At 38.5% G+C, this 16,151-nt stretch overlaps 1 protein-coding gene across 1 annotated transcript in view; it reads right to left on the reverse strand.

Moving 5' to 3' along the window:
• Positions 1 to 16,151, reverse strand: part of SACM1L (SAC1 like phosphatidylinositide phosphatase) — a 28,946-nt gene that overhangs the window by 6,780 nt on the left and 6,015 nt on the right. Inside the window, exons 2-13 of the mRNA XM_084204496.1 lie at positions 14,027 to 14,124; positions 12,369 to 12,443; positions 10,334 to 10,461; positions 9,202 to 9,351; positions 7,913 to 7,972; positions 6,286 to 6,319; positions 3,587 to 3,688; positions 2,760 to 2,845; positions 2,479 to 2,565; positions 1,975 to 2,043; positions 1,812 to 1,891; positions 235 to 333 (exon numbers count right to left, since the gene is read on the reverse strand). Coding sequence (XP_084060622.1) covers positions 235 to 333; positions 1,812 to 1,891; positions 1,975 to 2,043; positions 2,479 to 2,565; positions 2,760 to 2,845; positions 3,587 to 3,688; positions 6,286 to 6,319; positions 7,913 to 7,972; positions 9,202 to 9,351; positions 10,334 to 10,461; positions 12,369 to 12,443; positions 14,027 to 14,124 — 1,068 coding nt within the window. The remainder of the gene's footprint in view (positions 1 to 234; positions 334 to 1,811; positions 1,892 to 1,974; positions 2,044 to 2,478; positions 2,566 to 2,759; positions 2,846 to 3,586; positions 3,689 to 6,285; positions 6,320 to 7,912; positions 7,973 to 9,201; positions 9,352 to 10,333; positions 10,462 to 12,368; positions 12,444 to 14,026; positions 14,125 to 16,151) is intronic.

Here is a 16,151-nt window from a genome sequence, read left to right on the forward strand (position 1 = left end):
CTCAGACCCACTTTATGGAGAGGTAAGGTGGGCTCTACATCCTACCCCCCAACCAGGTCTCTAACCTTGCACATGGTGTCAGCAAGACACCAGAGATATGGGCACACTAATGCATCTTCTTCATAGAAGACCACAGGAGGTCTGTATTACTGTGCCTTAATGCAAGACAATAGAAACTATGAGGAAATGCTCTCATTTTAACAGCACAGAGGTGAAAGAACTGCAGAGCCTTACCTGAACTCATCTTGCTGGTCTGCCAGTTGATCCATCAAAATCTGAAGCCGATCCCACCTCATCCGACTGCACTCTTTATGGAAGTCAAACGCCACGTATCTGTTCAGAGAGGGAAGCAGTTTTTCAGATTACATGTGTACTGCAGTGAAGGTTACAGAAAACCCTACAGCAAAAGGCTGATTTATAAAACAGGTAGTGACAGAGGATTTGTTTTTCTTTAGAGATGACTTTCAGCACAACTGCAGATTTTGTCAGTGCTCTGTAATCTTCCTGACGCTGCACCCTTAGTGTGAATGGTGACACCATTTAAAATTCTCTACAAAATGCCATTAGTCTGGGGAAGCACACCTTGTGTTCTGTGTATGTTCCATTCAATGTTTCGGCTAATATTTTTCCTCCAGAAAGTACAGAAGGGACACAAATCTTAATGTCTTTTTTTTCCCCCAACAGGATTATTTTCTTTTCTGTTCACTTTGAACTAGACACAGGTGTTGAAATACAACATTTTTTTCTGACATAATTCCCTCAATAACTCTAGGAACCTGAGACAGGTTCTGTTTAAGCAGCTAACCTAACTGTCATAAGAAAATTAAGCAGCTACTGACTTGGAACAAAATTTTAACAGCTGATTTCTGGCAAGAAGTACTCTAAATGAGTGGTACTTGATTAATTAAACATTTCTGTGTATACGTTTGCTGTGAATTACACTCCTCCCCTCAAGCATTCACAACCCAAAAATTATTTGATGAGATTTCAGGACTATGCATGAAGAAAGATGGTCTATACACACTGAAATAAGTAACTGAAGTCTCAAGTTTGACTCTGGCAGGTCAACACCATCAAAAACAATTAACCAAGAAAGTGGATTTTGATAGCAAGTAGTAAAATAGGGCTGCCAACCACCACTTTTGAACGTATACAGTACATCACCAAAATGCACCTTCACATTAATTTCACATCTTGTTTTCCACCAGATGACTTTATAGCATATATGCACAGAATAAAAAAACCATGGCACAGTAATTTCAACGATAAGGCAGAAGGGCAATTATCTGTGTGAGTTGGATACAAGCTCTCCCTCCAGAAATGAACAAAAGCAAGCACAGACAGGTTGTAAAATTGTGTACTGCACTCTCTATTCCTTCAAAGAGATGGAATTTCTCATAATCCAACTGGATTCTCCACTCTTGGCCACTGTTACACTGAGGTCCAGGCATTTAAATTGCTTGTTCCCCTTACTGTTCCATTCTGTTTTGCTAACATTCAGCACTCCCTCACTAAACTAGCAACGTAACCAAGCCCTTTTGCCAGAAGCTAGTTCTACAGCGCATGATCTTATTTTTCCTAAAATGCAGAAGACCTCCATTGCATACTATGACTCCAATTCTGGCATTACCATTTCCTCTTAATTTCATTCCTTATTCTGCCTGTGTCCTCTCTTAGCAAGTTACTTCATAACCATAAAATGCAAACAAATAATTTGTTTGATAAAGGCCCCTGAAGAGCTGACCACGCTGAGTCTCAAGAGGGAATGCTTAACTTGTTACACAAAATGTATCACTTCATGTCACATGTACCTGACCATTCCATTTGCCATGCTGGTCACCATTTTTGAAAAGGTTTGCTCAAGAGGCTTCTCTGAGCCTTTTTGGTTAACCTGGGAAAAGGGAAAACAGAGACAATTACTCAGAAGTCTGCTAAAAAGAACAACTTTTTCAGGAAGAACAAGTGAAAGCATACCAAGTTGACAATCATTTGCTTTCCATAGCTAATTATTTGTGAGTCAAAATGTCTTTGGAAGCCATCCATCTAGAAGAGAAAGGAAATGGGTTGACAGATGTACACTACTATTAAAATCTGTGCTTTACAAGGAACCACCACTATAATATTGTGGATGATTCTTATAACTGTTTGATGTTCTCTATTGTGCCAAAACATTTCCACTGTCCTCCTCCCAGTCCATTCAGTTCTCCTCATTAAATACACTACAGATAAAAAGTATTGTACAGATACTAAAACTGCTGCAAACTGGATCCAAAGAGAAACTACTCCCACTGATGCCTGCATTTTTTTCAGCCTTTTAATTCATTATAAGAAGTAAAAGGTTTCTTGCTATTACTTTAAAAAAATAATGCTCAATCCAGTATTGCTGATTTTTATTCTTCTGATTACAGTTTGCAACCCTATCACACAAACATGAACCCAGTAACATGTTAAAACCCCAAGACACAAACACTCACATACATGGTTTACTGACTTGCTGATCTGTGGCTTTGGTTTATATTTGAGGTTTGGTCTTTGAGACCAGAAAAAAGGAATAGATCCACGGGTCTGCAAAAGAATGGTAATGGTTTTAAACAGCAGAATTTACAAAACCCACTGGACATTTAGAAATAAAGCAGACAGGTTTATTTTGTTAAACTAATTCAGTCTGTTTATTTTATGTTTTTAAATATAGACTGCATATAAGATATGCAAACAAGACAGAGCTAACTATGTATGTATGTTTCTTACAGCAACTTTACCTGAACAAACGATGCTTTGCTCCCCTTGTAATGCACAATTTGTTCTGTCTCAACAAAGTTAGCAGCGTGCCCTTCTGAATCAATGCCTGTGGAGGAAAAAGACCACGTTAGCTGGCTCAGCCTGCCTGCAAAACAGTGACAGCACATCAGCAAAAGGCTTCCTTCCCCTCTCTTTAAGCCCTCACAGAAAGCACAGAGCTGCCTGACAACATAAAATTAAACACAACCTTGGTAAAAGTTTAGTATGATCAGCACCAAATTTAAGCAGAACTGTGCTTCAAGTTAACACATTTTGGTATTTCTGGCACTACAGATTATCATTTAATATGAAAAAAATACCTGTGCTCTGACACCAAAATAGTCACAATTCTGTAACAATGGACTGCAGAAATGGACAAATTTCTTCAAAAGCATGTATGTTTTTGAAGAAAACTAAGAAGAGAAAAGGTAATTTAAATTCATTTCCCTGTTTACTTTTTAACTTGAAACAATTAGAGAACACCGCTCGGGGCTCCCCTGCCAGCACCAGTGATACTCTTAGCTGGATTTACTGCTAGACCAAAAGGGCTATTACACACTTGCATTTAGTACCAATGAAAATAGCCATCTGCTAAAAATCCCTACAAAACTTTTGCAGTTATGTCTTAAAGACATGAAGAAGAGTCAGTTTTAATAAATACCAAAAAATGCTTCAGTTCCTAATATTTTCTTTGGAGGAAGAAGCCCAAGACAAACTAAGCAATGTTTTTTCATTTAGTTTTAAAGTTAACTCACATGTGCAGATGGAACACATATTATTTTTTGAATAAATCAGTTTTTTCTTTTACCTCTTACATAGTAGCGTACGCCAGCCCTGAAACAGCTTCTCCTGGAAATAAGCAGCCAGTCAAAACACTTGCCATTAATAGAACAAGAGTGCATAGTGATAACTGATGAACAACGCTCAGGAAAAAGCCCAACGTTTCATTAGGATATTTTTACACATCAACAGGTAGGAAATTTCAAGGAACCAAGAGACTACGTTCAAATAAATCTGTAAACATTTGTCACTCCAGCAACAGTTGAACACTTAACTGGACAGACAGTAGCAATATTAGGATCAATATGCACATTGCAAAACACCACTCTCTCTATAGTGATGTCACTGATGAACAATTATTAAAACTGCAGTAATTTTGAGAAAATGCAATTCTAAAGAAATCTATTCTGGACCTTATGGTCCTAATTAAAAAATAGGAATCCATCTCATCCATAATTTCATTAGACTACCTTAACAGTTTCTTGCTCCTATTGCTTTTAAAAGTTAAACTACTTCAAAAATACCTCTTCAAAATTTTTTCTAGGCTTTTAGAAGAGTAAATATCTTGGGGTATACATTTTGCACCCATAAGTGCAACATACATCACATCTACAAATGCCAGAACTAGCAGTAAAATAGACTGGCTTTCAAATCCATGTGAAGAAAAAGAGAATGGACACACATCAAGACTCCAGTGTGAACTTCTCACACAAGAATGGTTTCCTGTAGCCTGGGCTACATACCCAAAGTGCCAAATGCACTGGAACTAACCAACAAACGGGCAATAGCAACTGATTTCAGCTTTAGTCTTGTTTTGTGCTACTTATACTTGCAGTATTTGGGACTGCAGTAAGCTATCAAGTCTAATAGAGACCAGCACTCATGAAAAATTTCTCCATTCACCAGCTTGCATGCTTTGCCCCTAAAAACTGAAACCTATCCCTTTAAAGCAAGCAAAAGATCAAAGTGGTCAATTTTTAAATTAGCCTACTGCAGTTTTCTCTTTGAGGAATCTAGCTACTTCATCTCAAGTGAAATTTAGGCTCTGTATCTATGATTCAAATGGCACATAAAGCAGCTGTGTCACACATGAGCACCTCAGCTCTGTTAAAGAACACACTGATTTCATACATGAGTCATCCTGATTTCTGTTTGTATTTATGCCAATACTGTTTGTAAACAACCCCCAAAAACGTAATACAAATTGTCCCCATCCAGAATGTTCTCTCAATTCATAAATTAAGGCTGAAAAATACCCAATTCCTGTGTTTCCCTGGCAAATTACTGCCAGGTCCTCCTTTAATTCAACATTTGTACAGCCAAGAGTATTCTGCAAGAAAGGTTACTTCTAACCTGAGCTGCTTCGCCATTGTCAGCCTATTTTCTGTTGGCAATCTGTGCTCACTTAAAATGACAACTTGCTATTAGCAACTTCCACATATACAGATAAGGACAAGGCAGAATTTACTGTTCTTTAAAAGGGCTTTGGTTTGGAGCAGCAAGAGAAATACTAAATGTAGTTTAAGGCTTCAGGTGATCAAAATCTCAACCATCCAAGTCCATTATTTCTCATCACTTCAAGACTAGACGTCCAGCACATGTAGTTGAAAAAAATGTATCTGGGTTTATATGGGGGGGGAAGAACCTTTGATATTATTGAAATATCTACTAGTGGCACTGTAACAATTCTGCTGCAGGGTCTTCCTAGCATTTTTACTGTTAGAAATCCTGTTTCTTCAAATTCCTGAGCCCTCTAAGGTTTTGCTGCAATTCTGTTTTAAACAAACACCACTTATGTTAATTTTTTATACAGTGAAAAAACAGGCTCGAGGAAGGTGTTGATTGCAGTCTGTCAGTTGTTAATTGCAATTTACCCAGAACCAGCAGTATAAGGATTAGGGTGTTTCAATGGTTCCCTTTTGCTATCTTTCCTTTGTCTCTCTGCCTACTCCCACAACATTTTCCATTAAATGAAGTCACAGGAAAGGACTGGAGATCTGCCAGCTGCTGACAGTCCTATCAAATCAACCAATTCCACCTGGAAACCATTCCCTGCACACACCTGAGGGGCCTTTGCAATAGATGAACAAAGCAGAACATGGCATGAGTTGCTCCGTCCAGTCTTGCCAGTCTTTTTCATACTGTCAGTCCAGGAGCAACTATCTGGGACTTATTGTTTATCACACACTGCCTTCAGGAAGCATTCAGCTTCCTTGCAGCATTCATCCCTCTCAAAAATAAGCTCATGACTGCTTTGCTAAAAAGGCTGTTTCCCAAAGTGTTGGTGCAGGAAAAGCAGCTGCCCAGGAAAAGCATTCCAGGAGCCTTCAGCAGAACCTATCCTTTTAGTCATCAACATCTATAAGCACTCCAAGTCAAAACTGTTCTCCCTTATTTTGTATGCATCCTTAGAGCAAGATAAAAAAGTACTGAAGCTGATGGGAAAGCATTTGCCATATTAATCTTAACCTTCCTACTGAAAGACAGCTATGCAAACTATGACTGTAAAATCAAATACATTAAGGTCTCAAAGCAGAATATTCCAGGGAGTTAACACACAAGGGGACTATCAAACAATATGTAACACCCATATATGAGCAAACTATAACTTCTGACAATGTGCTCTATGTTATAATTGCCAGCATAACAATAGAGCAGCCTCACAGCAGCCATTTTGCTACTGGACTACCCATATCCAGTACACAGTTTTACAGCACAAAAGGATACATCCATGCATCACTGGTGTAGCAAACCTATGGATCTGAAAAACACAAATACATGTAAAAAATATTAAACACTAGTAGCCAAAAAAGGTAAGTGACTGTGCTTTGCCTAAGGATTTTGTGGTAGTTTCATATACTTGATATCATTTACTTTTTGTTTAGGGTGAAACATTCCTTTCTGAGAAAGGAAGTTCAGGGAAAACAGCAACATATACAATCCTTATCAGCAGGAAGAAAAAAGTAAGAGTCTAATCCTCATTAAGCAGCCTGGACAAAAAGCAAGCTGCTTTGTCCTCCCTATACACAGCATTTACTCCTACAATCATACCAGATATAAAGCAATCCTTGCTGAAAATCATGTGTGTTTGCTTTACCTCCAACATGATGTGTTTGCTTTACCTCCAGAAGGACATGTGCAGAGACAGTAGTTACAGAAGCCTTCAGTAAGATGTATTTTTATGTGATTAATGCTCAAAATGCCTGCTCTAGGGTTTTTCCTATATTGCCATTCCTAAATAACTTAATCTTTCAAGAAAACTTGAAAGTTCAATATTAGAAGTCAGAAATTCCACACTTAACATTACCTAAAACTGTTCCTGCATAAAGTCATCTGTAATCAATGTGAGGGGAAGTGTGGCCTAAAAATATCAATTATCTCCCTTTTCAGCCTCTGTGTTTTGCCCCCTAGGTCTGTTTTCACTAGCCAGCCACACTTGGGTTTCCTTCACTGTTCCCACCACAGCTTCTCTCTCATTTCCCAAGCTTTATTTGCATAGCACTATGCAAACTTTACACCCAGTAATATGCCCCTGGAATATGCACAACAGCCCTTCTCTAATTCCTATCTTCACATTCCAGAAGCACTGCACAATCCAGCCTTTTGGAACAGCGCTGTCTAATATAACAGCACATCTCCACAGGTTACCGAGGCAGAAATAGAAGCTGTGCGTCACTTGCTTTGATAAATGCAAAGCACTGGTGGAGAGAGGAGGCTGCTGTAGTGCAGGCAATCCAAGGAGTTTAACAGACAGAGGAGGCCTCTGGCAGGAAGGAGCTTAGACAGTCTGGCCATTAAGGTGCCACAGCTGTGGCTCATGGTCATGCACTCGTATTTGCTGGACTAAGTGAATTCAAAGGTTACACTGTGCTAGTCTTCATTTGAAATAAACTGGAAGAATCTAAATTGTCAGTCTTACTCTCAACTACCAGCTTTATGATCTGTTCATCAGCAAAATGGAATTTAAACTGCACTCAGAGAATGATGTAAGACAGTCTTAGGAAAAAAAGTGATGAACTGGACCTTGCCTATACCCAAAGAGAAATAAGTAGCTAAACCTCAAAATGCTTGAAAAGCATACACTGTGCAGTGGTTTATATGAGCAGATATCTTCAGCACAGTATCTTCAAATACTGACACTTCCAAAAAAGTAGCTTTCTAGACGTACTGCTGAGGACATTGACAAAGTTGGAAGTTTGAAAGCAGAAGACTCACTGTGCTAAACTAGATGATGATTAGCCATGTTACACTAGATTCTGGCTGTCTGAAAGAGACAGAATCACAAAAAGATATTGTATAATTCTAACAAAAGTATATTTGTTCTCTATTAACAGAATCCTTATTGAGTGTTTACCTCTGGTTGAGCAATAAATTCTCTCAGAAGGTGTCCATTCCATACAAACCGTGGATCTGCCTGCAGCAAGAAAAAAAAGCCAAGATGCTTTTTGAGACTGTCAGTTCTGTTTAGTTCAACATAAAGGCAGTATCATAGCATCCATAGCATCACGTAAGTTTACATGAACGGGTACAAATGGAGATGAAGTTCCCTTCTTTCATCAGTAGCCTTCATATCCTCAACTAGAAATCTAAATAAAGATTGGACAGAGCTATTCTTTTAACTACTCTTAAGGGTGTTGCACGACACTTCTAAACCACTGACAACTGAGCTGCACAATGTAATGCATTGGTGCCCCCACGCTGCAGTTGTTTCCTTCTACCAGTACTGTTATAAAAACCAACAAACACAAATATCACACAAAAACACCCACACTCCAAACACAGACAGACTTCTCTTGCAGAAAACTGGAGACGTTCAAAACTGCCATCGTCCTTTTGATAAGCCATTATACTGCAGCCATGGGCATAGGAAATTACACTGCAATTAACCATATGATATCTGAATTTACTTGCAACTGACATTTTTTACTGTACTTTGCCTTTCAAACAACCTTCTGAAGTGACACAATTTTAAGGCTTTTGTGTCATTGCTCTCCCTGGCAAGAGCACTGCCCGAGCAGCATTTGATGATGCAAAACAATCCCCAAATGTAAACAGTTTTTCCAATATTAAAAAACCAAACCAAAACCAAAAACCCATCAATACAGACACAAGAGAATTTCAAGCTCAAATTGCATTTGGCTGCTGTCTTTAAGACAAAAGCAGCATTCTAAATTCATGCTTCACACAAAGAATTGGAATACTTTAGAAAGAGTACAACATCCCAAGACTGACAGCCATAAAACCTGCAGCTCTATTCCAAGTTATCCTGGAAAAGAATATGAACACAAGTACAACTTATTCCACTTTGGATTCCTTCCTCACACTCAAAGGAATTACTTGCTTTCTCTCAATTGCCCAAAATGCTTAGCTCCTTCTTCTTGTAATTAAAAGTGTTCAATATGAGAGGCAAAATTTAATTTCTTTTGTATTTTTCAAAATCTGTTTAAAGCACACTTTAGGAAGTACTTCCAACTGCTGATCTGGAAGTGTGACATGAGATCAGAACAGATCTTGTGCGGACCAGTGTGTTCAGACACAACCCCTAACAGCTTGGATAAAACACCAGCATCATTTAAACATCACCTGCATCAAACTGACTGGCAATTTGCAAGACGCAGACATGAAGCAAACTCAAATGCTTACCCTCTCTAGAAGGCTCATCTCCTGGAACTCTGGACTTGTGTTGGCCAGCCGCTGCAGGGTGTGTGTTAGGTCATAGGTTGTTGAGAAGTAAAACCCATCCACGCTCAAGACATGGTTAAGCATTGATAAAAATACTTTATTGTCCTGCAACTGTTGAGATGAGGAAAGAGCAGAAGAGCTGTCATATATTGCTATCAAAATATTTTACTCTTGTAAGCTACCACTACTTTTTGAAGTGATGAGATGAATTTTGCTAGTGTTCTAGCAATACATGACATCATCCAGAGATTACCACACAAGAAGGAAAGCATGAGAGTGCAATTCTGATACCAGTTCACTGGTAATTTACAGCTAGCACACTGCAACCAAATTCTGCAACAACAGTGGAGAGCAGAGAAAAGTATTCCTGTGAGGCAAATAGCTACTGATATTAAACGAATTCTAACAACTTCTAAGCAAAAGGGAAGCTGTTAGTTTCCCTGAAAACTATTCAAACGTCAAAAAAACTCCAAAAAACAAGATGGTAAGACAAAAGAAGAGTTATAATCTATGTTCTGGTTCATCCTCATTCATTTCCTGAAAAAGCACCAAATTCCCTTCCAGCTCCATTGGTTAGATACCTTGATTTGCTCTTTATCAATCCACTACACATCTGTTTTGAAAAAATCTTCCACCTATCCCTCCCTCAAAAAAGTAGAAGTCAATGTTTTCCCTGCTGAGTAACTATGTAATTGAACAATTCCAAAAAGAAAGCAAGACAGATAAGGTGACAGCTATGCAGTTTATTGTAGGGGCTGTCAGAAGAGTAAATCTCTCAGCAAGACTTAACAGAAGCATTAGAAAGGGTGTAGCATCTTAATAGAAGCAAATATGCACATTCATGAACTGCAATGATATTCTAAGTTACACCATGTGAGTTTATCACCTTGAATTTTATATACTTTTTATCACCTTGATTTTATATACATCTATACACAAATATTACAGTCATTCTAGTAACGTGAACAAATCAGAAAAGAAGTATTGTTCAAAGACCGTCTGAAAAAAAAAAGAATTCCTAGCTCCCTCAAATTAGGTCCTGTGGCAATGAGCATTAAACATTCCTCCACACTCCCCTAATCAGTGTACCTACCTGAATATCAGTTAAGTGCAGCATAGCCTTTTTGTAGGAGAGGATGTCAAAGTCTGTTCCTTTCCAGATTGCATGACCAAAAATCTCACCTACTTTTTTCTTTTTTGTTATTACAATAAGATATGTGCCTGTAAAATCAGAAAGAACAAAGTTAAAAAAACCAAAAACTGCACATATTAAGAAAAGCAGCCTATACTCATATCAGAAAACTGAAACCAACAGGACTTTGTGTTCTTAAGTGTAGCAAAACACACAGGGATAGAGCAAAAGCAAAATGCACTTTCTAAGCTACCCACTTCTCTATGCTCAGAGATCTTGAGCTGCTCACTAAAGTTTAAGGAACTTTAAAAAAAGTGGACAACATAAAGTGTCACCTACTCTTACTTCTGATCAGTGATAGTCTGAATGAAAATCTTCAGGTTTGCCAACTGAGAAAGAGGCCAATGCTCTTGAATGTGGTTTGAAAAGCACAGAGTAAGTCCAAAATACATGAAAGGAAGTACGCTTCACAAGCCAAAAAGACTATTCAACTTATCATGAAAATATATTCCTCCTAACAGATCCAAAACAGTACAAAGATTTGGGGTTCTTTTACCTATTTAAGACAGGAAGTGTACTGTTTCCCCAGTTGCATGAGTAATAAAGCCAAAAACCCACCCATAAATCATGGACAGTTCACTCAGAGCAATTAATTTACACTTGCTGGTGAACACAACACAACCATATTTCTAAGCACAGCATATTTTAGTATCATCTTGTTTTTGAAGAAAAAATTTACTCTTAATACTGCAATAGGCAAAGAGTATTTATATTTGTTAAAGATGCTGCATTGCTAGACACAGGGCCAGTTTTACAGTTCACAGTTTAGCAGTGAACTGCCTAATAACACTTAGCTGAGCATTTAATTTAACTAATAACATCTATACTTTGACAGACGTATGCTAACACTCAGTGCAAAGCTCTGGGGGACAGTATGAAAAAACCCAAGCTTTTAAGAGACTTAACATATTCTATATTTTATTTAATATTCAGGCAGATGAAAAGTAGTCATTACCAAGCCCATAAGTGGTGACAATTCCCCTTTGGGGCAGTTCAGTTTTCAAACAGTCAGCACTCGCTGAGTCCCTAAGATACATGTATCCATTACATTGCTCTTAGTCTGCAAGACCCACAATTCTTTAGAATACGGGCACAGAAAGTTCAGCGGTTTTAAGATCCTGTAGAAGTCACTCCATTCAACACAATGACCCTTTGCCTCAGTTGGGAGTACTGCAGCGAGTGATCTTTAATCCTTTCTACATACAGTGATTATATTCAGTATGTATGCTGCTTATTACATAATTTTTCAGAGTATTTCAGTCTCAAACTCTACCAAATTCTACAAAAAGCATTATTGGAGCAGCAATGCTTACTTTCCCAAAAGCTTACACTTTATGCAGCAGGTGTATTCATGACACTGGCTGCTTAGACCTGACCACTGAGACACTTAGAAAAACCGGACAACTTATTCTTACATTATCCTAAAACTCTCTAAACTTAGAATTATTCTAGTCTGCCCTTGTCCTTTTCATGCTGGATTTTCTTTGTATTTGTAGGGCAGCTGCAACACAATCATTACTTGAACAGCTGCACCTACTTGTCTATCCTCCAGTCACTCTCAGCTATTTGTGTACCATGAGTATTGATCAAGCTTCACAACACAACACTTGACTGTTGCATCAAATCCTGCAGCTCAGATTAAAATAGTTACAAAGAATAAGTAGATGAGCTTCTTTGCACTCATTTGAAATGCATTCCTTATAACTCAACTACCAGTTAACCCTACCTTTAGAGTACCTCCTAGTTTAAGAGTTACACACACATTCATGATAAAGTAGATTTGGACCCCTCCATCCTCTAGAAGCCACAAGGAAAGCCTATCATACTGATGAAGGTGCATCCTCAGACACTTGCAAATACTATTTTTGCCTTTAAAGCTTCTTCAGCAATCTATTTTGTTTAATATTTTTAAAGAGCAGATCTCTGTTCTCCTTACCTGCCACCAATCGGATTGTTCCCAAAATACCAAATATAGGCCTTGTAACAGCTGAAGGGGGAACATCTTTTTTAACTGAAAAGCAGAAGAAAATAATATCAGAATTTCAGACTGCTTCTTTCATGACTGTACTGGAACACAATCAGAACTAGCTTTCTCCAGCCTTCTTTGTCAAATCAAGTTTTGCTACAGTATAAGTATATAAATATAAGTATATTTAAGTATAAGAAACAAAGCAGCAGAATTTCAAAGCCTGATGGAGCTTTGGGAGGAGGATCTGGGATTCTAACCCACCTTCTAACCAATTTCTCATGTTTAATCAAAGTAGTCATTTAATTTGAATAAATTCAAGCTTATTTTCATGATAGCATAGCAAGCAGACTCCTCAATAATGTATTGTCCTGCCAGCTTCCAGAAGCTTTGTTTTGAAGCCATCAAGACATAAAAGATAACCAAACCACAAGTGCTTGTGCCTCCCAGGTCTAATTGCATCTTCTGAGCCTTCGTCAATTTCTGTCTCAGAAGACCTAAGCTGTCTCTGCAAACCTACCAACAGCAGCATACATGTGGCAAGGGACACAGTATTCCAAACAATACACCAAGAGATCAAAAAAGTATCCAAATATCAATTAAAAATCTTACCATGTGTAAGTTTCATCTATCTACATTTCTAAAACAACAGAAGGGATTTTAGAGAAATCGAAGGAAACTCAAACCATCCCTCAGAATGAAGAATTTTTCCAGAACTCAGAAAACTGAGAAAGGTAACCCTGGAGTCGTCTTTTGCTTTAAACACCTTGCAGGTTCATCTGATAAAAGAGCAGCAGTAAGAGAGATGTAGACTGACAAAAGACTTGGGATAACTATCTTGACAGTTTTGAAAGGCCAGTTTTGAAGGAGAAATAGAAATAATTCACTATGATACCAAAAGTTTTAGTGGGATGGGCACACTTTTATATTACTATTACTGTAGCATTTCTTTCTGTTTGGAAATCAGTAATACTGTGCTACCAAACTCCTGAAGTATCAAAAGGGAAGTCCCCCAGTGCCTTCATTTTACTAATATTTAACCAAAGTTCTTTGTTTCATACTCTTTTAAAAATGTAACTAAAATTTTCAAGACATCAACAGGCTTAAGACTCTTCCCATTGACATTTGAATCTGGATTTGCAGTACAGAATGAAAATTTCTAGTAAGAATTTTTTTACTGTTGCTATTACTGTTGCTATTTCTGCTATTACTGTTGCTCTTTATGAAAAGTCAGGTTTCAGTTTTATATGAAAGACAGCACTGGGACAATTTGCAAAGCTGAAGAACACCATTGTTCAATCTTTTCCCTGTTTGATCTTGAGCTTCTAGCACCAACCCCAACTAGCCTGGATGAGTCAGCTTCCCCTGTTGTGATGGACAAGCTTACCAAAGAACACACAAGCACTATCACCCTGGGAACCCACAGCACCAAACACACAGCCAAAAGGCATTTGCAACAAAGTTCTGCAGAACAGAATACAAAGCACTGTTTTAAACAGTAACAAAGTAAAAACAGTTATGTCAGTATTATCTCAGTAATGTCCTGAAGACCTTCTTGGACTCCTAGAGCAAAACAGACAAAAAGGACAGAGAAGACTGTATTGAGAAATACTGGCGAGGAGAGTCACCTGTAAGAGTGACTTCTGTGGAGACTCTGTCAATAGCAAGCACATCATCTGCTCCATCATCACAGGCTTCCACATAGAACTTCTCTGGCGTTATATGCCTTTATGGGAAGAAGGAGGGAAAAGGAATTAGTTTATCAGAACTTACTTTGGGTTTGTTTATTCTTCACCATCTGAAGAGAGAGCAATCAATTTTACACCTTATTTCAGCTGCAAAATAACAAAATTCTCACTGGATTGCTTCCCAACAGCCCCTGATGTTGGCAGTGTGCAAAAAAAAAAAAAAAAAAAGGAAAAAAGCAAAAAAAAGCAAGTCCAGCTCATCAGTTATTGCAAAATTCATGGCATGATTAACAATCTTAATCCTTTTTTATTACTATAAGGTGAAGACATGAAAGTAAATTTGTGTACGTAGTGGTCCACTCTGATTCCTGTAAGCTTGAACCGTATCTGATAAGCCAAAACCCAACACAAAATCAGAAGCTTGAAACCAAAAACTTCCTAACACATCAGACCACATCCCTAATGCAAGTCTAATAAACATAAATGTAATGTACGAAATAGTAAACACACCTGTTTCACGTTAGTGTTGTAAGTATTGCAAGAATCCACTGGAAACAACACAGAAGAAATGGAAAAGTTCAAGTGGCACACTAATTTATTGAAGCAGGGGTCTCAACACTACCATTTCCCAGATGAGTTAGCCAGGTCTACATAACACACATTGCATTAACATGTACCCCTGCACCAGACAGGCAAGTCACACATCGACTTCCTGTTCACACGTCATTGCCATATTTCCCTTCCCTCCCCCCAAAACCAGCACAAAACCCAATGCTAGTCATAAACAGTTTTTAGAAGTGTACCTTAAAAACACACCCATTGTGGTACTTGCAAGAAGCCAGACATGTTACACTGTGCATTGAGAGGAAGTGGCTTGTAGCCATACACAGGAAATGCTCAGGAAAGAAACTAAATGCCCCAAACACTCTTAAACTATTTCTCTTGACTCTTACAGTGATTTTCTTAGTTTAAGGCCTGCCAAGACATGGGGTCAGAGTTTTAAAATTCTTGTTCTGGTAACAGGGTAGGTATTTTTAGGATCCTTCTCCCTAAATAGATTTTGCATTTCTAGGCACCTTTTATTTTTTTAATCCTTCAGAAAGCTGAATTAGAATCCTAATTGAGATCAGAGGAATCTGATGGCCAGGTTTTGGTAGCGGGGTGAGGGGGGCCACTACAGAACTGGCTCCTGTGAGAAGCTGCTGGAAGCTTCCTGTGTCTGACAGAGCCAATCTCAGCCAGCTCTAAGACAGACCCACTGCTGGCCAACACCAACACATCAGTGACAGTGGCAGCACCTCTGGGAGAACATATTTAAGAAGGGGAAAACGCTCACCACAACACCACAACCAAGCAGCAGGAGAGAGGAGAAAGAACATGTGACAGAAACAACCCTGCAGGCACCAAGGTCAGAGCAGAACGAGGGGCAGAAGGTGCTCCAGGAGCTGGAGCAGAGACTCCCCTGCAGCCCCTGGTGAAGGCCAGCAAGGCAAAGCTGTCCCTCTGCAGCCCATGGAGGTCCACGGCAGAGCACAGATCCACCTGCAGCCCTTGGAGGGCCACAACAGAGCAGGGTGACGCTTGTTTGAACAGGGTGCTAATAACACAAATGTTGTAGGTTTGAGGAGAGCAAAAAAAAAACTGAAAAAAAATCCACCAAACAATATAGTACAACTAACTATAAAGCAATTAATAGTTAAGTGTTCATTAGATAATTTAACTTCATTTGAGTAAAATGGGAAATATATCTACAGTATATCCTTTGTAAATCAGCATCCTTAAATCTTTCATGTACACATATTAAATGCTTTACCTTTGAAAATAAAAACATCAGAGTAAGAAATATAAACATGCAGTTCACTGAACATTGAAGCCTTAAAACACCTACATTACTTCCACTGCTTCTGCTTTTGATGTGTGCCCCCAATTCTTCAGGGAAGTTTCACAGCAATAATGGGAACTGTCTTTAAGGCAAAAAGCAAACAAGCTTACACAGAACAGGGGCAAGACAAGCTTAAAGACACCTATAAACCCTCACTTTGTTAAAGAATCTAAAAAGAAAAGA

The sequence above is a fragment of the Fringilla coelebs genome (genome assembly GCF_963513975.1).
Source record: "Fringilla coelebs genome assembly, chromosome: 1".
Taxonomy (NCBI): Eukaryota; Metazoa; Chordata; class Aves; order Passeriformes; family Fringillidae; genus Fringilla; species Fringilla coelebs.